Source organism: Trichomycterus rosablanca, chromosome 11, assembly GCF_030014385.1.
Source record: "Trichomycterus rosablanca isolate fTriRos1 chromosome 11, fTriRos1.hap1, whole genome shotgun sequence".
NCBI classification, from domain to species: Eukaryota; Metazoa; Chordata; class Actinopteri; order Siluriformes; family Trichomycteridae; genus Trichomycterus; species Trichomycterus rosablanca.
The window spans coordinates 13,005,599-13,029,238 of NC_085998.1; the positions used below are offsets into that span (position 1 = coordinate 13,005,599).

Genomic DNA, 23,640 nt, shown 5'->3' on the forward strand with positions numbered 1-23,640 from the left:
TTATGGAATCATTAGAAAACACTGCACCATTATTACTTTGTTGCACCACCTCTGGCTTTTATAATGGTTTAAACTCTCTGAGGCATGGAGTTAACTAATGACAAACAGTATTCTTCATCAATCTGCCTTCAACTGTCTCTTGCTGTTGCCAGATCAGCTTTGCAGGTTGGAACCTTGTCATTGACCATTTTCTTCAATTTCCACCAGAGATTTTCAAATGGATTGAGATCCGGACTATTTGCAGGCCATGCCATTGACATTATATGTTTTCTTGAAGAAAAGTTTTCACGTCCTTTGCCCTATGGCAAGATGCATTATCATCTTGAAAAATGAAGTCATCATCACCAAACATCCTTTCAACTGATGGAATAAGAAAAGCGTCCAAAATTTCAATGTGGACTTTGGACTTTGGATGCTGAAGTTCCAGCATCATCACCTTGCCCAATGCAGATTCGCGATTCATCACTGAAGATCACTTTTATCCAGTCACCCACAGTCCACGATTGCTTTTCTTTAGCCTACTTTAACCTTGTTCTTTTCTTTTTAGGTGTTAATGGTGGCTTTTGTTTGGCTTTTCTGTATGTAAATCCCATTTCTTTTAGGTGATTTCTTACAGTTCAGTCACAGACGTTGACTCCACTTTCCGGCCACTTGTTTCTCATTTGTTTTGTTGTGCATTTTCTGTTTTCAAGACATATTGCTTTGTTTTCTATCTTGATGCTTTGATGTCTTACTTGGTCTACCAGTATGCTTCCCTTTTACAACCTTCCCATTTTGTTTGTACTTGGTCCAGATTTTAAACACAGCTTACTGGGAACAACCAACATCTTTTGCGACATTCCACAATGATTTATCTTCTTGAAGGAGTTTTATAATCCTCTCATTTGTTTCAACTGACATATCTTGTGTTGGAACCATGATTCATGACAATCTGCTTTGTGCAACAGCTCTCCGAGGTGTGAGCACTCTTTAAACTGAAGAATAATTAGCAAATCTAATCTGCTGCAGATGTTTTGTTTTTAAACTGCAAATTACAGAGTGATTCCATAATTTTTTCCTCAGATTTGAGTGATTCCATATTTTTTTCCTCTACTTGATCTAAAAAAAGCAATTGTGACTGACCACAACTATTATATTTGTTTCTTTTTTTTATTGTTTCTTAATGCCAGAAGGTTGATATTTTGAAAAATGATAGTTTTGTGGCATGTCTGTGATTTATTTTTTTTCTACAAAATTAAACAACTGACAGAACATCTTCCAAGAGTGGTGATTCCATAATTTTTGCCAGGGGTTGTAGTTCTCAAAAACCTTCTCCAAAAGGTTCTCCACACTAGACACAGCGTTGTTGTGATGGAGAGCAGATAAAAAGAGAAAGCAACTCTGTGGCAAGGCACCTCTGTTTATTTAATATGTTGTTCATTTGCAGTCAAACATAAAGCAATGCTGTGTCCTGGAATAATATTAAACAGTGAGGTTTAAATATTGCAAAGTTTAAAAAAAATGTTTTTAATGTTGGCTCATGTAAGTGATGTATTATATTTATGACATTAAAAATAACTTTGTATTGAATAAAATTAAATAAATGTGGAAACAGGTAGCTGGGTTAGTAAAATACCAGCAGTCCGGCGCAATGCATGGACGGACACGTACTCGTCCTCCTGTGGAAGCTAAGCTAACCAGATGCTAAAAACAATAATTAATTTGCCTGTCATTTGGCTTAGAAACATGTAAAAAGAAATTACTTGATTTTTCATTGGTATTTCATTGGTTTAAAGCCACCACTTTATTGCGAAACGTCCAGCCCTAAAAAGCTAGTTAATTGCTAGGTTTTAATAACCACCCGTTTATTTATTTATTTAGCTGGCTAGCCAGCTACAAAAAGAAGGCAAGCACAAGTACGCGTGCGCAACTTTAAACGCATGCGTGCAAGACAGCGACACCTTTCTGTGCCCTCTCGTGTGCAGTAGTGTGTAACCTCACGGTATGTGAAGATGTTTTCTGCTGTTGTTCGTGTTTCAGCAGCCGGTGTCAGAGGTTTAGCACGGGCACGTCCTCATTATACAGGTACGCGTTCATTTTTTGAACTTAACTTGGTTTTAATTATGTTTTTTATTCATTTAGAAAATCAGTTTCAATTTAAGTTTCCGACAACTCTACCGGGTAAAGTTCAAATAGCTACCACAGCGACATGTAGGGCACTAAGTAGGGAGCAGAAGACGTTGTTTTTAACAACAGGTAGAAATAGTAGACAGGGTGTATGGAGAGATTTGGGAGACGACCAATGAAAGTTGTATTTGGTGACAAGCATTAACGTATCAGAGTAAACGTTTATTGGAAATATTTAGAATTGTATCAGCGGTTAAATGACTAACATCGTACCAAATATTGACATCGACTTGAAGCTATTTAAAATTAGCTTAGTTACCTTTTAACCTTAGTCAATTAGCCTTGTAGCTAATAGCATTCATGTCCTTGTGATGACCCAGCGTGACAACACAAATTAAATCACAGTTGGACTCTTATTTATACATAGTATATATGGTAAACTAACACATTTATTTAAAAAAATAGTTATTTACTTTTAGTGCACATGTCCCTTTCACACTTGCACTCATTGTCTTTCGATTTCTTACATAAACACAATCAATAAAGTGTTTATAAGCATTTAAAAAAGTATTTGTAAGCAACTTACAAATTGATCATAAAAATATTTTTACAATATTAAACATGTCTATATGTGAAGGTCACATCAAATAAATTAAGTTCTAAATGTTAATCCTAAAAAGGAGGCAATAGCAGTTACCTAAAGTAGTTCCTAAAGATTTCAGGTTAAAATGAGTTAAACAGATGGAAAAGGTGACCTGGTAAACAACTTAAACGTCCCTCTCAGCACAAACTCAGTCAGGTTTGTAAACTTTCTAATGGTTAGATCATGGAACCACAAATCATGTCTTCTGGTATCAGTGATTCTTAGCTGCCCAAAAGCCTGTTTGTGGCTTGACCCTCCTCAGACCACTGTTGGTGGTTACTCACATTGCCCTTGTGTGCCACTTGCTGTTAAGGGTGAAACTTCAATCCAACAGTCTGGCTATAAACATTTAGCACTTATCAAATCACTCAGGTCTTTAAACAGCATATATCTGATGCATATCTGACCTAATTTTTTAAATCATAATTGTATATAAAATACACTTTTTTTATTTCTGATGTGTAGGTCTTTGTATTTTTGTATCGCTGATCTTCAGTGAGCATTTAGTTGCAATAATGTTGAGCAAGTTGTATAGGTGATTTGGTTTATCTGGTTGTAATAAAGACCATTAGACAGTGCAGCATTATATTTTGTTTAATTTCCTATGCTGTAATATTTACCTTAATGCAACCTAACAGTTTAAATGCTTTTTCAGCCCCCTTGGCCTCCAGGTGCTACTCCCATGCCAAAGCAGAGACAGACGAAGAGTTTGATGCTCGCTGGGTGACATACTTTAGCAAGCCCGACATTGATGCATGGGAACTTAGAAAAGGTAAATGGTTAATCCTATAGCCTATAGAGTCTGTAGTACAGTAACATATGAGCATAAATAGCATGTGCAGAACAAGTTTGGTTTTAAGAATGTGGATTTTTAGCAGAGAAAGAGTAGCACAAGACATGGCCTACTAAACTTTCTAAGCAAAGAATACAGATGCAGACAGTATCTTAACACATTTCCTGTTAACTTTAGTGTTGCTAGTAGATGTTCAGCTCCATTCCACTGGAACTAGGGATGTCCCGATTCGATCTCAAAGATCGGGATCGGGGCCGATCAAGGCATTTTTTAACTGATCGGAATCGGCTTTACTAAACCCGATTGTAATCCCGATCTTTTGTTTTACATCAGCATGTCCGCTGTGTGGAAATAGAAAGTGAAACAAGTCCAACAGCGGTGTAATGTCTGCACTGTGAGCGTTTCACGAGGCGGTAGGAGCAGAGCCGTGTTCATTACTGTAGAATTTTACTGTTTATATGGTGTGTGAGTCAGGGATCACTCCGGTTTACAAAACAACGTAGTGATGCACTCGTTTAATAAAGAAATAAATACACGGTATATTCACATATTGTCGGGAGCAGAACAATTTATTAACTTCTTCTGTTACGGTACCGAATAGCGGACAGCTAAAGTCAAGCACACTATTCCATGCACTAGGGATGTCCCGATCAAGTTTTTTTGTTCCCGATACCGATCCCGATTATTAATTTTGATCCCGATCCGATACCGAGTCTCAAACCGATACTTGTATTTTCTAGATATTGTCTAGATAAGAACTAGATAATACTGTTCACACAGTGCACACTTCAACTACATTACAATTATTCAAATTAATCCAGTGTATATGTTTAACAACTAAATAGCTCTGCAGTGCTGTAGGGAAAAATGCTGCATCCAAGCTATGGCTTAATGTTTTTGTATTTTTACAAAATCAATCAAAATGAGTGGGATAATTAGTTTTACTTTAAACTTTACATTCAAAGAAAAAAAATGTTTAATGCAGTGATACACTAAAAATGAACAGAAATCTGTGTAGCAGCTTAACTTGAATATAAGAAAATAAGTTACTTAAAAGCATTACGGTAAAACCTGAATACCAAAATAAAATGGAAAGGCTCTTTTGTTATGAAGGAAAGCCAGTTCTTAAAGTGCTTGTATTGTGACAATGGTTTGATGGACGTTTGTACACAAAGTGAGTGTGTTTTGACCCTTTAGGCCTTCCATAGAACATGAAATAGCGTGCTTGACTCAACTGTCGGCTATTCGGTACCGTAACAGAAGAAGTTAATAAAGTGTTCTGCTCCCGACAATATGTGAATATACCGTGCATTTATTTCTTTATTAAACGAGTGCATCACTACGTTGTTTTGTAAACCGGTGTGATCCTTAACTCACACACACTCTCACACATGAACGCAGCTCTGCTCCCACCGCCTCGTGAAACGCTCACACTGCAGACATTACACTTCACTGTTGGACTTGTTTTACTTTTCAATTTAAACTATTTCCACACAGCGGACATGCTGACGTAACACAAAAGATCGGGATTAAGATCGGGTTTAGTAAAGCCGATTCCGATCAATTAAAAAATGCCTTGATCGGCCCCGATCCCGATCTTTGAGATCGGATCGGGACATCCCTACCATGCACTATGGAAGCCCCAAAGGGTCAAAACACACTCACTTCGCATAGAAACGGCCATCAAACCATTGTCACAATACAAGCACTTTAAAAACTGGCTTTCCTTCATAACAAAAGAGCCTTTCCATTGTATTTTGGTATTCAGGCTTTACTGTAATGCTTTTAAGTAACTTTTTTTCTTATATTCAAGTTAAGCTGCTACACAGATTTCTGTTCATTTTTAGTGTATCACTGCATTAAACAGATTTTTTTTCTTCGAATGTAAAGTTTAAAGTAAAACTGTAATTATCTCACTCACTTTGATTGATTTTGTAAAAATGCAAAACATTAAGCCAATAGCTTGGATGCAGCATTTTTCCCTACAGCACTGCAGAGCTATTTAGTTGTTAAACATACTGTATACATTGGATTAATTTGAATAACTGTTATGTACTTGAAGTGTGCACTGTGTGAACAGTATTATCTAGTTCTTATCTAGACAATATCTAGAAAATACAAGTATCGGTTTGAGACTCGGTATCGGATCGGGATCAAAATTAATAATTGGGATCGGTATCGGGAACAAAAAAACGTGAACGGGACATCCCTAACTGGAACAATATGCAAACCATCTAAATTTTTTGTTAAATGTCACACTTGCATTTTAACATGCAGTACGACTATAATTCTGCAAAAGAAAAGTTAGTGACTAATAATATGCTTGTTTATAATTTAAAAGCATGAAAGTTTTAACATATAAATTGATGAACACAGATTAGAAACACAGATGTTTTGATGAACACAGATTAGGTTCTGGGGTGCAGCCTGTAAAGTAGATATCAACCTCAATTATTCTTTTAAGAAGATTTTCTTCTTAAAATGCTCCAACATCCCACCACAAAACAAGGTCCATTAAGGCCTAAGTATGGCCACATTCTATGAAAGATGTTTATTGTGTGTGACAGCTGAGAGTATGTTCGGAGACACATTTTCTCAAATGTCTTTGTTCACCAAAAACTGCTGCAGTTTTGTTTCATATCTTGCAGAATTACATCCAACTGAATTGGTTTGTATATTTGCTAACCATCTAATAACCATTTGTATTCTCCCTCAGGTGTGAACACACTGATCGGCTATGACTTGGTCCCTGAGCCTAAGATCCTGGACTCTGCTCTGAGAGCCTGCAGAAGGCTTGATGACCTGGCCAGTGCAATCCGCATTCTAGAAGCTGTTAAGGTGGGACTCTTATAGCAACAAAACATATGGTAGACAGTGTTTTATTATGAATAACAGTACTGCCTGGATGGTTGTGGTAATATTGTGCATTAAAGAACAGTAACAGAATTAAAGAATAAAACAGAATCCATAAAATTTTTAAAACAGCTGTCTGTAATATGAAACGAACCATTGTATTTGCAAATTTTCAAGGTGTTTTGAAGTGTGAAGGTAAAGTACATAGCTTATCAAGGCAGATTTACTTTTTGGCAGGAAAAATAAACAAGTAATCGAGTACTCAATTTCTTGGCAGGCTAGATAGTGTTTAAATGAAATGTGATGACTACCCTAAACATGTTGTTTCTGTCACTGTGGTAAAGCAAGGTTATGTGGTTGGTATATATTTAGTTTATGTTGATAACCAGAGGTTAAAATATAAATAAAGAAGTTGTGCCATGTATTATTTCTGCTGGTCAAAGTCAAACACATCTTTTATTTATTTTTCTTCATTTCTGCAAACAGAGAAGTTTCTGAGCAAATAAACCCCAAAACTGTCACCCTGCATTAGTAGCTGATGGGGTGGATGAATTATCACAGTATGTTATTTTATACCATGGTAACAGTACATACAGTATATTAAATTGTTCTTTCTTATTATTGTCACTTTAAAATAATCAAATCCAGTCTAATTTAGGGTGTTTTCACACTTTTTTTACTCTGGTTAAATCAGACTCACGTTTGTCTTGATAGATGTAGAACTTATTGACTAGTGAATATCTAAACTTTTAATTAGATATACAATTGAAATGAACAACAGCAATATCAGAACCAATTCTCTTTTCAACATGAACATATACATTTACTAGAGACCTGTTGATCAGCGGTGAAATTAGATTAGTGCTTATTGCACGCAGTTGCAGGTTCCACCAGTGCCACCAGTGATTGGATATTCTAACTGGACAGATGCAGTCTCTTTGAATGGCATCGAACTTGGGAGGTGTTAGACATAGGAATTAAGCTAACATAATTAAGTATGGAATACAGTGATTATTTAAATTAATATAGATTACTGTTGCTGCTTGGCAAGTTGTAAAACTAGGTCTTAATTAAAAGGGAATAAACAGAGGTATACAGATGATGCAGGCATAAAGTATAATGATCAAAATAGCTGAATAGACGATTGGCTGATGTTTTGTTGAAAGTATACATCAAGAGATGCACTAGTCCCAAACACAGGACCTTTTTTAATGTATTTGCATTTTTGCTCCTATAAGCGGAGTGAACATTCTTACTTCATTTTTGTGATGCATTTTGGTGTGCTTGGATTTTTCTGTGTGAGAAGAAACCGAACCAAGCAAAAAACACTCCAAGCTACCAAACTCATTAACTGATTTGGACCAGAGCAAATAAACTATAGGCTCAGCAACAATGATCTAGCTATACCACAGTATAGCAAAATCTCTACTGGTAGACACACTTCTATTGCTGTGTAGTAAATATTAGCATGCTGCCCAGCACTATTGTCTAAATGTTAATATTATTGTAGATATTAATATAGATTTTATAGGTATTATTTATTATTGATGCCACCCATAGAAGTAAACATTCTATTAAGATTTTAAAAATGTTTTGAATTTGAATCCATCTGATACTCTTGATTGTATAGAACCACTCTTAGAAATATAATCCCTGGCACACATTATGCCTGTGCATAAAAGTATCTGCTATTGATGTACAATAAATACTGTATACTGTGTTTGTTTTCCACTTACACCATCTTATCAATGATTCTTATTTTAGGACAAAACAGGGCCACACAAAGAGATCTATCCATATGTGATTCAGGAGCTTCGCCCAACCCTTGCAGAGCTGGGCATCTCCACACCTGAGGAACTGGGTATCGATAGGGCATAAACTCCTGCATTCAGAATGAGTAAGTATAATAACTAAGCTGCTTTTTTTCCCCCACATGGATGGTCGGTTAATGGGTAAAAGAATATTTGCTTATATCTTTAAATGTAATAGTTTGTTAATTGTCAGGCACTAGAGTTGGGATGCAAGTTTTTCTCTAAGTTTGTACATGTAGTTGGTGCATGTGCTGGAGTGTGGGTGAGGGTGAGTCTCAAATCAGCAAACCAATTCTCACGCAATTTCATTCTGGCTTCAATATAAGCGTCGTGTGTTAAAAATTAGGCATAACCTATTAAGCCAGTCTCTAGCTCTAATCGACTAGGTGTTTGCGTTGTATTTTTTATTATTTTTTGCAAAAGATACTTGCTGTTGATGTTAGCAGTTAGCTTTTATGTGATATTTTCTGATGTGTAATTAAAATGTGTTTATAGTGTGTGCACATGTTGTGTATAATGTGCATGTAATTTTTAGTGCTCGAGATGTATATGTGATGTATACAATAAAATAAATGTAAAAATTCATCCAATAAACTTAATTGTATAAGAAGTCATTATATTTGTTTTGCCACCGCTTCATCCTTGTCAGGGTCATGGTGTGTTTAGTTTTCTTGAAATCACTGGGTGCAATGCAGTAACACACTCCGGACAGTACACCAGTCCATTGTAGGCCCTTGGACATCCACCCCCTTCAGACATAACCAATTATGAAGAATAAGATATACTTTATTTGTTTATTTGTATGTGTATATATATATATATATATATATATATATATATACAGTGTATCACAAAAGTGAGTACACCCCTCACATTTCTGCAAATATTTCATTATATCTTTTCATGGGACAACACTATAGACATGAAACTTGGATATAACTTAGAGTAGTCAGTGTACAACTTGTATAGCAGTGTAGATTTACTGTCTTCTGAAAATAACTCAACACACAGCCATTAATGTCTAAATGGCTGGCAACATAAGTGAGTACACCCCACAGTGAACATGTCCAAATTGTGCCCAAAGTGTCAATATTTTGTGTGACCACCATTATTATCCAGCACTGCCTTAACCCTCCTGGGCATGGAATTCACCAGAGCTGCACAGGTTGCTACTGGAATCCTCTTTCACTCCTCCATGATGACATCACGGAGCTGGTGGATGTTAGACACCTTGAACTCCTCCACCTTCCACTTGAGGATGCGCCACAGGTGCTCAATTGGGTTTAGTCCATCACCTTTACCTTCAGCTTAGGGAGGGAATCATGCTCTGTTTCAGAATGTCACAGTACATGTTGGAATTCATGTTTCCCTCAATGAACCGCAGCTCCCCAGTGCCAGCAACACTCATGCAGCCCAAGACCATGATGCTACCACCACCATGCTTGACTGTAGGCAAGATACAGTTGTCTTGGTATTTCTCACCAGGGCGCCACCACACATGCTGGACACCATCTGAGCCAAACAAGTTTATCTTGGTCTCGTCAGACCACAGGGCATTCCAGTAATCCATGTTCTTGGACTGCTTGTCTTCAGCAAACTGTTTGCGGGCTTTCTTGTGCGTCAGCTTCCTTCTGGGATGACGACCATGCAGACCGAGTTGATGCAGTGTGCGGCGTATGGTCTGAGCACTGACAGGCTGACCTCCCACGTCTTCAACCTCTGCAGCAATGCTGGCAGCACTCATGTGTCTATTTTTTAAAGCCAACCTCTGGATATGACGCCGAACACGTGGACTCAACTTCTTTGGTCGACCCTGGCGAAGCCTGTTCCGAGTGGAACCTGTCCTAGAAAACCGCTGTATGACCTTGGCCACCATGCTGTAGCTCAGTTTCAGGGTGTTAGCAATCTTCTTATAGCCCAGGCCATCTTTGTGGAGAGCAACAATTCTATTTCTCATGTCCTCAGAGAGTTCCTTGCCATGAGGTGCCATGTTAAATATCCAGTGGCCAGTATGAGAGAATTGTACCCAAAACACAAAATTTAACAGCCCTGCTCCCCATTTACACCTGGGACCTTGACACATGACACCAGGGAGGGACAACGACACATTTGGGCACAATTTGGACATGTTCACTGTGGGGTGTAATCACTTAAGTTGCCAGCTATTTAGACATTAATGGCTGTGTGTTGAGTTATTTTCAGAAGACAGTAAATCTACACTGCTATACAAGCTGTACACTGACTACTCTAAGTTATATCCAAGTTTCATGTCTATAGTGTTGTCCCATGAAAAGATATAATGAAATATTTGCAGAAATGTGAGGGGTGTACTCACTTTTGTGATACACTGTATATATATATATATATATATATATATATATATATATATATATATATATATATATATATATATATATATATATATATATATATATATACAGTGTATCACAAAAGTGAGTATATATACACTCCTGATCAAAATCTTAAGACCAGTTAAAAAATTGCAAGAATTTGCATTTTGCACTACTGGATCTTAAGAAGGTTCTAAGTAGAGCTTCACAATGCTAAAAGAAGAAATGGGCGCAAGAGACAAAAACTTTTGAGCAGGCAATTTATTGAAAACAACAATTTAACTGAAATAGGCTGTTCATCAGCTGATCAAAAGTTTAAGACCATAGCTCAAAAAAACCCGAAAACCCCCTCAAAACAGAAATCAAAGTGTCAAAAAAAGTGAGTACACTTGGAACCTTCTTAAGATCCAATAGTGCAAAGTGCAAATTTTTGCAATTTTTTAACTGGTCTTAAGATTTTGATCAGGAGTGTATATACATATACAGATGTACAGTACAATGAAATTCTTTCTTCGCATATCCCAGCTTGTTTGGAAGCTGAGGTCAGAGTGCAGGGTCAGCCATCGTACAGCGCCCCTGGAGAAGACAGGGTTAAGGGCCTTGCTCAAGGACCCAACAGTGACTGCATAGCAGGATTTGAACTGCCAATCTTCTGGTTGATAGCACAAAGCTCTACCCACTAGACTACCACTGTCCCTTATGTGTTTTTTGTTATGTCTGTATGTACATAGCCAACTGGCCAACCCTAGCACATTTCACCCGTGTGCCACCTGAGCAAATCTATATTTATCAAATATTAAGCCATTAAATATGACCACTGCACCATGCACTTAACTAATGGGTGCAATCTAGCATAGAATGTGAGACATCATTATCATGCATTGCTGCACTTTACTGTTTAAACAGAAAACTTGAACTCTAGCTATGCAGTTATGGATTCTTTTCATAATGGTTGTTAATATATTCTTCTTTTTTCTTTTAGGTTTTCCAATGCGTATGATGAGGTTGTTCACTAAACCTAAGATTTCTGCCTCGTTCTTTTCTATCCAATGTCCATAAAGTATTGTTATGTACCCTATTATTGGACTAATAAAAGGAGCAATACATATAACAAACTGTGTTTGTTCTTAAAGGTGTTTAACATTATAATATTTGAGGGAAAAATTTACCTGACCCAATACATTTTTATTGACCAGTTAACTCTGTCACGGCATCAAGAAATTCAGAAATCCATCAGTTCTATAGACATCAACACATTAATTCTCTAATCAAATGTAGGTAGGAAAAGGTAATGGAACACCTCTAAATATACCTCTGTTTCAGCTCTCTTGGTGTGTGTTGCAAGCATTAAATTCCAAATGTGTATATTTACAAAATACAATAAAGTCTACTTTTATCAGTTAAATAAAGATCTAAATATATTTAATACATACATTATACATATACATTTAATGTTATCCCGCTCTGTCTGAAAAAAGGACCGTTGGCAAGCAAAACTTTAAAATAGGGCTAACTGAAGATAAATCGGTGACGAAAACAATGACTGCTGTTATAGGGCGTGTGTGTGTCTTTAAGAGAGGTGTATCATGGGAGGGAGATGCTCTGTTCACAATATCGCTATAAGTGATTCAGGAGTCGATTCGTAGGAAGCGAAGCTTGTTCAAGATCAGAGTTTCTCTTTTCAGTCAGCTCTCTGTTTTTACTGTTTTTAATGAAAGCTGCAGTTTTAAATAAACACCAGCTACTACAGAACATTTTGTGCGGGGATTTGGGTTGGGGGGGGGCGCAAGTCCAAGGTCAGCGAATGTCCAAAAAGGTTGAAATCCCCTGGTCTGAGGTACCATAAATTTAGCAAGAAAAGTCATTAGACAGGTTCTTTAGAGTCTTATTATTTATTGAACAGGAGAGAATCAGTATCAGTTTAACTAGTCATGTATACAAGATGGTTAACATTGTGTGCTCAACCACTAGCTACTGGTTCTTATGTACAGTGTATCACAAAAGTGAGTACACCCCTCACATTTCTGCAGATATTTAAGTATATCTTTTCATGGGACAACACTGACAAAATGACACTTTGACACAATGAAAAGTAGTCTGTGTGCAGCTTATATAACAGTGTAAATTTATTCTTCCCTCAAAATAACTCAATATACAGCCATTAATGTCTAAACCACCGGCAACAAAAGTGAGTACACCCCTTAGTGAAAGTTCCTGAAGTGTCAATATTTTGTGTGGCCACCATTATTTCCCAGAACTGCCTTAACTCTCCTGGGCATGGAGTTTACCAGAGCTTCACAGGTTGCCACTGGAATGCTTTTCCACTCCTCCATGACGACATCACGGAGCTGGCGGATATTCGAGACTTTGCACTCCTCCACCTTCCGCTTGAGGATGCCCCAAAGATGTTCTATTGGGTTTAGGTCTGGAGACATGCTTGGCCAGTCCATCACCTTTACCCTCAGCCTCTTCAATAAAGCAGTGGTCGTCTTAGAGGTGTGTTTGGGGTCATTATCATGCTGGAACACTGCCCTGCGACCCAGTTTCCGGAGGGAGGGGATCATGCTCTGCTCAGTATTTTACAGTACATATTGGAGTTCATGTGTCCCTCAATGAAATGTAACTCCCCAACACCTGCTGCACTCATGCAGCCCCAGACCATGGCATTCCCACCACCATGCTTGACTGTAGGCATGACACACTTATCTTTGTACTCCTCACCTGATTGCCGCCACACATGCTTGAGACCATCTGAACCAAACAAATTAATCTTGGTCTCATCAGACCATAGGACATGGTTCCAGTAATCCATGTCCTTTGTTGACATGTCTTCAGCAAACTGTTTGCGGGCTTTCTTGTGTAGAGACTTCAGAAGAGGCTTCCTTCTGGGGTGACAGCCATGCAGACCAATTTGATGTAGTGTGCGGCGTATGGTCTGAGCACTGACAGGCTGACCCCCCACCTTTTCAATCTCTGCAGCAATGCTGACAGCACTCCTGCGCCTATCTTTCAAAGACAGCAGTTGGATGTGACGCTGAGCACGTGCACTCAGCTTCTTTGGACGACCAACGCGAGGTCTGTTCTGAGTGGACCCTGCTCTTTTAAAACGCTGGATGATCTTGGCCACTGTGCTGCGGCTCAGTTTCAGGGTGTTGGCAATCTTCTTGTAGCCTTGGCCATCTTCATGTAGCGCAACAATTCGTCTTTTAAGATCCTCAGAGAGTTCTTTGCCATGAGGTGCCATGTTGGAACTTTCAGTGACCAGTATGAGAGAGTGTGAGAGCTGTAGTACTAAATTGAACACACCTGCTCCCTATGCACACCTGAGACCTAGTAACACTAACAAATCACATGACATTTTGGAGGGAAAATGACAAGCAGTGCTCAATTAGGACATTTAGGGGTGTAGTCTCTTAGGGGTGTACTCACTTTTGTTGCCGGTGGTTTAGACATTAATGGCTGTATATTGAGTTATTTTGAGGGAAGAATAAATTTACACTGTTATATAAGCTGCACACAGACTACTTTTCATTGTGTCAAAGTGTCATTTTTTCAATGTTGTCCCATGAAAAGATATACTTAAATATCTGCAGAAATGTGAGGGGTGTACTCACTTTTGTGATACACTGTATATATAACTCCAAAATTTTATCAGACACACATCAGCAAAAAATGAAAGAAAAGATGCATAGTTTGCCCTTAAGTCCCCTTTAATTCCTCCTAATGAAGAAAGCCTTTCTATTATATTTGTGATCAGGCAAATGACCCTCAACAAACATGCTTTTTGACAGCCATTTTATTTTACTTTGTATTTTGTATACACAAATTTTGCTTATTTCCTAATTATGTTCTACCAGAAATATCCATTTAAGCTTCAAATCAATTTGTTAAAATTCTTCTTTGTTTTTCTGTTTTATCAGTACAACATTTAAAGGTACTACAGCTTATGAAAGTCTGTTGAAAGAATGTTGGTATAACAGTAATTAGTTTTACTGTCTAAAGAGATTGGTAAGTGGTTTTATTTAGAGTAAGGATGGTAATATTTCTTACACAAGAGTGCTAATTTAGTCCAAGAAGAACATAAGAAAGTGTTTTGACTAGGAATAAAAATGGCTTGTTACAATAAAGTATATGAAGTAAAACACTGCATTTGGCAGAATGTGTTTCCAGGCAACACTGAGGCAAAGTGGAATGAAATCTTAGTGTTCAACAGGAGCAGAAGGATCCCAGTTCTAATGGAAAATAAATATAAAGTTAATTAATAGGCCACGAATGTTAAAATTGCTAAAACTGTTAGCATTTTTTTTTTTTACTTTTTAACTTACTTCAATAAACCAAAAGTTGTTTATGGTAACTTGTCCAGTAATGCAAATGGCACAAACTTTTTCGAAAGGAATGCGGTGCCCAAATGTGCAGTGTTTCTGGTTGTTGACATAGACCTACAGAAACAAGGTTCAGTTAATAACTGTTTTCCAACTTTTTTGGAACAATTTACTACCTGCAGACTGTCTACGGGTACTATAAAAGTGATTATTAGGCTGGTATTACTTTTAATTAGGGCTGTCACACGATTACAATTTTTAATCAACATTAAATAACCAAATTATTCGTGATTAATCTACTGCAAAAATAACGAAGCAAAATTTTAAGTTATGCACATTTTTATTGCAAGAAAATGTTTACCACTAAAAAATTCAATACAATTATGATAAAATTATTAAATCTAAATTATCTTTAGAAAGCCAGCCGATGCCTATATAGAGTTGTTAACAGCTACTCATCTTTTAGCCAGTTATTTAAAATGTCAAGTCTGTTCACATTATCTGGCAAAAGTGAGGATCTTTTCCTGTTCGTAACCCTGCCACTGAAAACAGGAACTCTGGGTACTACAATGAACCATTTCTAGATGCAACACGTACAACGTCATGTCGACCCACTAGGTTAACTATGTTAAAGCGTCTACAGTCTATTGCGATCCATTTAACACCACTCTTTGTAATGTTCCCGTGACATGTATAGTCGTCACCCTGCATTTAACAATATTTAGCAGCAGCTGATGTAATTTGTAACTCAGGACCGCAAACTGGAAAAAGACCGGTGTTACCATTATACAGTATAAACACATGTCACTGTGGTAATTTGCACTGCTTTAACACAGCAACATTATGTTTAAAGTGGCACAAACATAGCCCAATAAAAATCGTTTGATTAAAAATGTTATTCTTGATTAATTTTTTAAAATACTACTTTTAATACATTTAAGGTCCTAAGTATTGTTTTTTTCATTTGAAATAGCATGCTTTTTTTTATTAATCAAACTTGACAATAAAAAAACATCCAACTGAACTTGAGGATAAGCTTACCTCATAGCCATGTGATCTGAAATGGAAGACCACAGTAAATGATCCTCCAGCTTTAAAGGGTTTGTCAGAGGCTTTTTCCTCCTTTTCCCATCTACCCTTTCTGAAGCTGTTCAGGGCCGTATATTTTCCAATACGGGGATTGTAGTGAAAAGCATGTTCATCATTTTCTAATGGACCCAACTGAAAATTGATTGCAAAGCTGTAAAGAAAAACAAAACATAGAACATTTAAATTATGTGTTTTATGGTTTATATTCATAAAGTTTTCTAGATTTAAAAAAGGACATGTGAACATACCGGTCTGGTTTTGCAGCAACTGTTCCTTGGAAGCATACAGCCATATTTTGTTTTATAATCCCAGTCATTACACTCTTATTACTCTTACCCCAGTTCTAATAAAAAACAAACACATCAAACATGTAAAATAATAATACTCACAGATACGACAGCCAATCAAGCAACTTCAAAATAGTAGCAAAAACCTATTGAACTTACTTTAACGAAATTAATTAGTGCGATGCCAATGTCTCCTTTGATGCCAAGTGTAGAAACTGTCTCAAAAGGAATGCGGTGTTTAAATGTACTGTGTTGCGTTTCTTTTACATGCACCTCATAGTTATCAGACCTGACAGCAACAACCATATCAAACGGTGTTCCAGCAGTGAAGGGTTTGTCGTGGGCAGATTCTTCAGACTCCCATTCACCATTTCTGAAGCTGTTCAGGGCCGTATACTGACCAATACGGGGGTTAAGGTTAAAAGCAATGTCACCATTAGCTGATGACCCGGTATAGAAATTTATTGCAAAGCTGTGAAGATAAAAACATGGCAGCATAATTTTTTTTTACCGCATGGAAATTTAAACAATGCTTTTGTTGCATGCTTACATAGATGCAAGATTTTGTGGTGGTATTTTGTTTTGCTATTGAAATGAATATAAGGCCATACCCTTTGGCATCTGCAGAAACGATTCCTTTGACCTGAACAGCCATATCATCTGCAAACCAATTGGAAACTTGTGGCACCGGGGGAAGTGACTGAGAAAGCAAACAGTGAAGGACATTAATCATTGCAAGCAGAAGAAGGTATTTTTTATAATCCTAGATTAACTATGATATCACTATCAACTGTGTATATATTTATCTATATATCTGTATTAAGGGTGGAATTTTTTGGAAAACATGGGTCCCTTTACATTAGGCTGCTTTGCCTTTGCATGACCTGGAAGACTTATCGTAACTCATAAAACCATAATTCTGCTTTTTATCAGAATTTCCATCTGTCAGTCTGTGACCTAAACCTCAGTTGCAGTTAGGTTATGCAGGAGATCAGTGATTTAAAGCACACAAGCAATTCCGCCTCTGCTTGGCTCAAAAGAAACAAAATGAGGGTTTTGGAGTCCTGATGTGAATCCAATTGCAAGACCCTTCATTGTGTCTGATTTAAATGAATTCTGTAAAAAAATTGAAGCAAAAGACTATCGCACATGTTTGACTGTATTTGTTACAGACAATGGTGGAACAAACAGTTATTAGGTTATTAATTACTTTTTTACATGGCTGATACAAGTTTTGAAGAAGTCTTAATCTTCAGTCCAGTATAGTAATCATGTAAAAGCTGTTTTCTTTTTCACAGCACTGTACTAGGAAAGTTTTTTAAAAGTGACAGAAAAAGACAACCCCAAAAAAGTACAAAAGCCACACAATGGGCGCCCAGGTGGTGCAGTGGGATATCCCGCTTGCACACCAGCACCAAATTTCTGAACTTCTCGGTTCAAAACTCAATGTTGCCACTGGTCGACTGGGCACATCTGGCAGGCATAATTGGCATTGCCTGCAGCAGATACTAATTGGCCACCGTATCTGCAGGGTGGGGGCCGGACTATGTGTGGGTGGGTCTTCATACGCTGTGTAAAGACCCTGATTGGCAGAACCCTGACTGACCCCACAGACCCTGACTGTGCAGAAAGCAGGGGCGAGAAGAGGAGGGCTGTACAAGTGTCGGAAAAGGCGTGTACAGTGGCGTGCTCTCCTTGGATGTAATCTAGTATCTCTCAGCAGCGGAAGACAAAATTGAGTGTGCTAAATTGGGAGGAAAATGGGGAGAAAATGCATAAAAAAAGCAACAAGATGAACAAGATGGGGTCAAACTTTATATGCCATGTGCTGTTATGGGCCTTTAAAAAGCTGGAGGGGGTGGCACGGTGGCTCAGTGGGTAGCACTGTCGCCTCACAGCAAGAAGGTCCTGGGTTTGATCCCCAGATGGTGTGGTCTGGGTCCTTTCTGTGTGGAGTTGGCATGTTCTCCCTGTTTCTGCATGGGTTTCCTCCCACAGTCAAAAGACATGCAAGTGAGGTGAATTGGACAAAATTGTCCATGACTATGTTCGATATAACCTCATGAACTGAAGAACCTTGTGTGTAATGAGTAACTACAATTCCTGTTATAAATGTAACCAAAGTGTAAAACATGACGTTAAAATCCCAATAAACAAACAAACAAAAAGCTGGAGGAAGTTTTCAGTCAGATTAGTACATCATTTAGTGCAAACCATCACTTGTAAATGCCTGTGCCATCTTGATATTACAGTAAGCAATCTAAAGCTAACAACAACAAGCGAGCACTGGTCAGGTTGTTTCGAAAAAGTATGTGTTAGATCCAGATATTCCTAGAATCAGAAAGCATTGGGTTTCTACATTTTGCAAGTAAACATTTCATTTCAAGTTTAAAACAGGGTGGATTAGGTTTGTTTCATTAAACTAATGTATTATTAGATAATAAAAGGATTAGACCAGCTAATAAATACAACTTCTCCATCAATCAAAGAACTTTAAAAAAAGACTTTACTTACTTTAATGAAACAGACAAGGTTCATAAAAATATTTCCAAGCATGCGAATTGTAGTCACTTTCTCAAAAGGAATTCGACACTTGAATGTGCAGTGTTTTTGACCATTCACATAGACCTGCAGAAACAAGGAACATTGTTCACAATTTTGCAATATTCCTAAAGCAATTTACTAAAAAAATATTTGAGACACACCTCATATGCATTTGATGTGATGACAAAAATGATAATAAACTGTCCTCCAGCAGTGAAGGGTTTGTCAGGTGCAGATTCCTCAGTTTCCCATTGACCATTTTTAAAGCTGTTCAGGGCAGTAAACTGACCCATACGGGGATTGAAGTAAAAAGCAATGTCGTCACCTTCTGATGGTCCCGTACAAAAATTGATTGCAAAGCTGTGAAGAACAAACCAGACACATGTAACTGGCATCAAAACAATAGTTGTGTGTTTTTTAAAGGCATCTTAATTAGAGTTAAAAAATGTTTGATTGCAACTAGATATATGATGTTTTTTAATATTTGCTTCTAATACCTTTTGGCATCATTCTGAAGAGTCCCTTGGAAGAATACAGCCATATTATGTTTTAGGTTTGCAGGCAATTTAAGAGCATAGGGGAGAGCCTAGAGGAGCACAATTAGGTATCTATCATTGCATGTGAGAATATATTTACATTTTATTTATAATCATAGCTTTGCTTGAAGAAACTCAGCTAGTTTTATCTGACATAATCTTATAAGAGGGTTTTACTCACAGGGTTGCTGATTGAGTAGAAAGCCTCAAACTTTGTGGATGCCGAGACTAAGCTCCCTGTAATTGTAACAAATCTTTTTTCTTCCCTGAAGAATGGACAAATCCTCCAGTTCTGTTAGGTAAAATACATTTCAAACTTGTTATTTAGAGTAGCATAAAACATTCGGATATAGAATAGAGGTTAGGCTAGGTTGGGAGGCTTAGTTAGTTAACAATCAAGCAAACTTAAGAAAGTACAGCTGAAATTTTTACCACATACTATAAAAAGATCAGTTTAGTTAACACTACTACAGAAATGTAGGCCAAATGTGAGTAAGGATTCACTTTACTGTTTGAGGAAACTGTTTATTATTACAAAAATCCATTTCTGAAACATTGAGACCTTGTGTAAAATGCAGTAAAATGAAGAATCTGTGATTTGTTTATTCTCTTGAATATTTAACTGATAAAGTAGAAAGAAAAATGTTTTCCAGGATTAACTTACTTGTGTTTTGTAAATATAAACACATTTAGAATTTGATGCCTGCAACACGCTCCAAAAAAGTTGGGCCAGAGGAAAAATAAACGTGAAAGGTTTTAAAAAATATTCAAGTTACAGCGTTCCACAATAAGCAGATGAATTGTTAACGCTTAAAGGAATCATGATTTGGTATTAAAGAAGGTTCCAACAAAGGATCAGACTTCACAAGCAACATGGGTTGTAGCTCACCACTTTGTGCCAAACATCAGGAAAGAATGGCAACTTAATTAATTAGTACATTTCTTATCGCAAGATTACAAATAATTGTGTGTTTTACTATCTAGTGTTCAGAACATGCTGCTGAGATAAATATAGCCTTATTGGCTCAGGAGTACTTCAAAAAATCATTGTCTCTTAATACAGTCTGCTGCTGCAATAATAAATGTAACCTGAAAGACTGAAAGAGCAAGCCGTACATCCATTCTATACAGACAATTTGTGTCCTCATCTGCCAAACCATTGAAAAGTGTCATTAATAGGAAAGCTGATGGAACACAGAGATAAACACACCTTAGTGTGTGTTGCAGGCATCAAATTGTAAATGTGTTTATAATTACAACATACAATGACGTTTATTAATGAAATATCTTTTATTCTACTTTTATATAAAAATTTAGGAAAAATAGCAAAAGACTCAACTTTTCGTTGCAATTTACAATGATCTCATCTTTTCTGGAAGGGGGTTTTGTACCATCACAAAAAACATATTTGAGACAGGTGTAAAATAAATGTAAATAGCTATTGGTTGACTAAAAATATAAAAAACACATGGTTTGTAAAAGTAAAGGATGTAATAAATACAGTTATTAAAAATATTAAGCTAGTTGAAAGCAGTTTTAGTTAAGATTTTAACTTTTTTCAGACTTCAGTCATAACAAGAAATAAACAAAATATCAAGCAAAATCAATGAAGCTAAAAAAATGTCTGCATAACATGTTGAGGCAATCAACTGTTTAACTTACTTCAATAAAACCAATGATGTTGGTGGAAACATCTCCAACAACGCGAATTGTATTCACTTTCTCAAAAGGAATGCGGTGGTTGAACATGCAAAATATTTGGTCATTCACATAAACCTACAGAAACAGAGCACATTTATTTGTGGTTCTGCAACTTTCTTCCATAAACTTTCGGCAAGTTTATTCAGTACACACACCTCATAATCATTTGATGTGATGACAACAATCATATAAAACGGAGCTCCAGCAGTGAAGGGTTTGTCAGGGGCAGATGCCTCAGTCTCCCACTGACCATTTTTAAAGCTGTTCAAAGCCGTAAACTGACCAATACGGGGATTGAAGTAAAAAGCAATGTCGTCACCTTCTGATGGTCCCGTACAAAAATTGATTGCAAAGCTGTGAAGAAAAAACCAGACACATGTAACTTGCATCAAATTAATAGTCTTGTGTTCTTTAAATGAATCCTAATTCAAAACAACAGAATGATCTTTGTTGCCTGAGTTTAGATGGTGTATGGTGGTTCATATAGTCTTTAGCTCATACCCTTTAGCATCTGTTTGAACAGTTCCTTGGAAGAACAGCGCCATGTATTGTGTTAGCCCCACAGGTATTTTACCCACATAGGGGAGAAACTAGGAGTAATAAAGGAGAAATAAAGTGGACAATCATGTATCTGACATTTCAAGTAAAATTGTCCATTTCGGACCTTAAAATTGAAGGTTATTCTTTAAAGTAAACATAATTGCTTATTTGTTCACATCAGGGCCGGCGCTAGGGGGGGGCTGAGGGGGGCATTGCCCCCCCAAATTGTGTCTTTGCCCCCCCAAGCACAATGCAAGCAACGGCTATTTTTAAAATTATCTCTGAACCAATCACAAAAATGCATTTTGTTTTACAGTGTGAAGATATTTCCTTGCTTATTCCTGATTGGCTCTTTGAGTCATATAAAAATCGGCAGACTGCCCCAAACAGTTCAGTTCGGCAGTATATGTTCTGTTAGTGTGAGCGAGAGGCAGGTATACTGGTAAACACTTTTTTTTTACAGAATTAGTATTCTTTTGTTTTCTTTATATTTTAATTTCCCAATAATATAAATATTCTCACTCATTCCTATTTCCACGTTTGAATATTCTCAGTCTGTGTGTAGGTACATTTGTCAGCTTTGACTTAAATTTGTATTAAAGCCTTTCAAGAAATAGAGTTGTTCTATTAGTAATGGCAATTTAATTAAGGGGGCGTATTAAAATGAAATACAATTAGATAATCTTTTTTCTCCATTTACATAATCAACATGTATTTTTTAATCATTGGGTTTTAAGTTTAAGTTCGAAAACATGCATTTTTATTTCTTTACCTCATACATCACTTTAAGCCAGTATCAATAGCTTGGCTGTCATCATTCATGCACAAATCAAGCCTTGAATATATTTCTGGCTTCAAAAACATGACTATCAACATGCCCCCTCATTAGGTTTTACTGCCCCCCCAAGCAAAGCAGTCCAGAACCGGGGATGGTTCACATTAATAGTTATAAAACAATTTTGCTAACAAGTCACAGCAGTCATGTCCATCACAGTACATTTTACTTACAGGTTTGCTGACTGGATATAAAACCTCTAAGTTGATGGGTGTCGATCCCGAGATTATGCTCTCTGTAATTGTAACTGTTGTCTTTTCCTCCCTAAAGAATGGACAAATCTTCCAGTTCTGGTGGACAGAAGAAGAAACATCAAACACAGTTTTAGAAAATCAGCTTTATTGGAAAACTACAGGCACAAAAATTAATGACAGTGACAATGGAAAAGTTGGGTTTCGTTTACATTTTCAATTGTATTAATACTACGTATTTTCATAGTTTGACATTTGGAAAATGGTCTTTTGTTTTACTGAGCTTCCACTTTCATGGTCAAAAAGTTCCCTTTTATAATAAAACAACAAGTACAACTTAGCATATGGAAAAAATTCATGTTTTAAATGACCTTTTTGCCACATCGGACAGCACTTACATTGTAAAATAAAAATATCAGACATTTTAATCACTGAAGCTGCTTGGTAAGATAAATGTCTAAACATTTTGGTAAGAAGTTTAATGCTGGCAGCTGTTTAACTTACGTCAATAAAACCAATGATGTTGGTGGAAACCTCGCCAACCATGCGAATTGTATTCACTTTCTCAAAAGGAATGCGGTGGTTGAACATGCAGTGTCTTCGGTCGTTCACATAGACCTGCAGAAACAAGCTACATTTATTTGTGGTTATACAACTTTTTTCCAAGTTTCTACAAGATCATTTAAAACACACACCTCATAGCCATTTGATGCGATGACAACAATCATATAAAACGGAGCTCCAGCAGTGAAGGGTTTGTCAGGTGCAGATTCCTCTGTCTCCCATTTACCATTTTTAAAGCTGTTCAGGGCTGTAAACTGACCCATACGGGGACTGAAGTGAAAAGCAATGTCGTCACCTTCTGATGGTCCCGTACAAAAAATTACTGCAAAGCTGTGAAGAACAGACCAGGCACATGTAACTCGCATTAAAACAATAGTCTTGTGTTTTGAAAACGCACCTTAATTAAAAACAACAGAATGATCTTTAGATGGTGTATGGTGGTTGATATGGTCTTGAGCTCTTACCCTTTAGCAT

General features: G+C 37.0%; 2 protein-coding genes across 3 annotated transcripts; one reads left to right on the forward strand and one right to left on the reverse strand.

Annotated features, from left to right (window-relative positions):
* The first annotated feature begins 1,932 nt into the window (after positions 1-1,932).
* LOC134323041 (cytochrome c oxidase subunit 5A, mitochondrial) lies at positions 1,933-11,672 on the forward strand. Its single transcript, XM_063004457.1, has 5 exons — positions 1,933-2,064; positions 3,405-3,521; positions 6,259-6,380; positions 8,160-8,292; positions 11,540-11,672. Exons 1-4 carry the CDS (start codon positions 1,992-1,994, stop codon positions 8,271-8,273), a joined length of 426 nt encoding a protein of 141 aa, XP_062860527.1. The 5' UTR covers positions 1,933-1,991; the 3' UTR covers positions 8,274-8,292; positions 11,540-11,672.
* Positions 11,673-14,172: 2,500 nt separating this feature from the next.
* On the reverse strand, positions 14,173-21,606 carry LOC134323226 (galectin-4-like). Of its 2 annotated transcripts, XM_063004674.1 has the most exons (13): positions 21,538-21,606; positions 21,192-21,390; positions 20,998-21,111; positions 19,517-19,627; positions 19,297-19,385; positions 18,961-19,159; positions 18,770-18,883; positions 16,867-16,955; positions 16,415-16,727; positions 16,217-16,311; positions 15,921-16,119; positions 14,883-14,996; positions 14,173-14,789 (listed from the first exon to the last, which is right to left on the reverse strand). In XM_063004674.1, the coding sequence occupies exons 1-13, from the start codon at positions 21,579-21,581 to the stop codon at positions 14,757-14,759; spliced, it is 1,713 nt and encodes a 570-aa protein (XP_062860744.1). In that variant the 5' UTR covers positions 21,582-21,606; the 3' UTR covers positions 14,173-14,756. The 2 variants fall into 2 exon arrangements, with proteins under 2 accessions (XP_062860744.1, XP_062860745.1); XM_063004675.1 differs by lacking the exon at positions 14,883-14,996.
* Positions 21,607-23,640: the final 2,034 nt, after the last annotated feature.

Excerpts from the sequence above, each read along its gene's own strand:
- LOC134323041 (XM_063004457.1), top strand. The coding sequence starts at position 1,992 with ATGTTTTCTGCTGTTGTTCGTGTTTCAGCAGCCGGTGTCAGAGGTTTA. Across the intron at positions 2,065-3,404 it reads GGCACGTCCTCATTATACAG|CCCCCTTGGCCTCCAGGTGC; the intron begins GTACGCGTTCAT and ends ATGCTTTTTCAG. Across the intron at positions 6,381-8,159 it reads GCATTCTAGAAGCTGTTAAG|GACAAAACAGGGCCACACAA; the intron begins GTGGGACTCTTA and ends TTCTTATTTTAG.
- LOC134323226 (XM_063004674.1), bottom strand. The coding sequence starts at position 21,581 with ATGGCGCTGTTCTTCCAAGGAACTGTTCAAACAGATGCTAAAGG. Across the intron at positions 16,956-18,769 it reads ACCTTGTCTGTTTCATTAAA|TCACTTCCCCCGGTGCCACA; the intron begins GTAAGTAAAGTC and ends TTGCTTTCTCAG. Across the intron at positions 16,312-16,414 it reads CACTAATTAATTTCGTTAAA|AACTGGGGTAAGAGTAATAA; the intron begins GTAAGTTCAATA and ends GTTTTTTATTAG.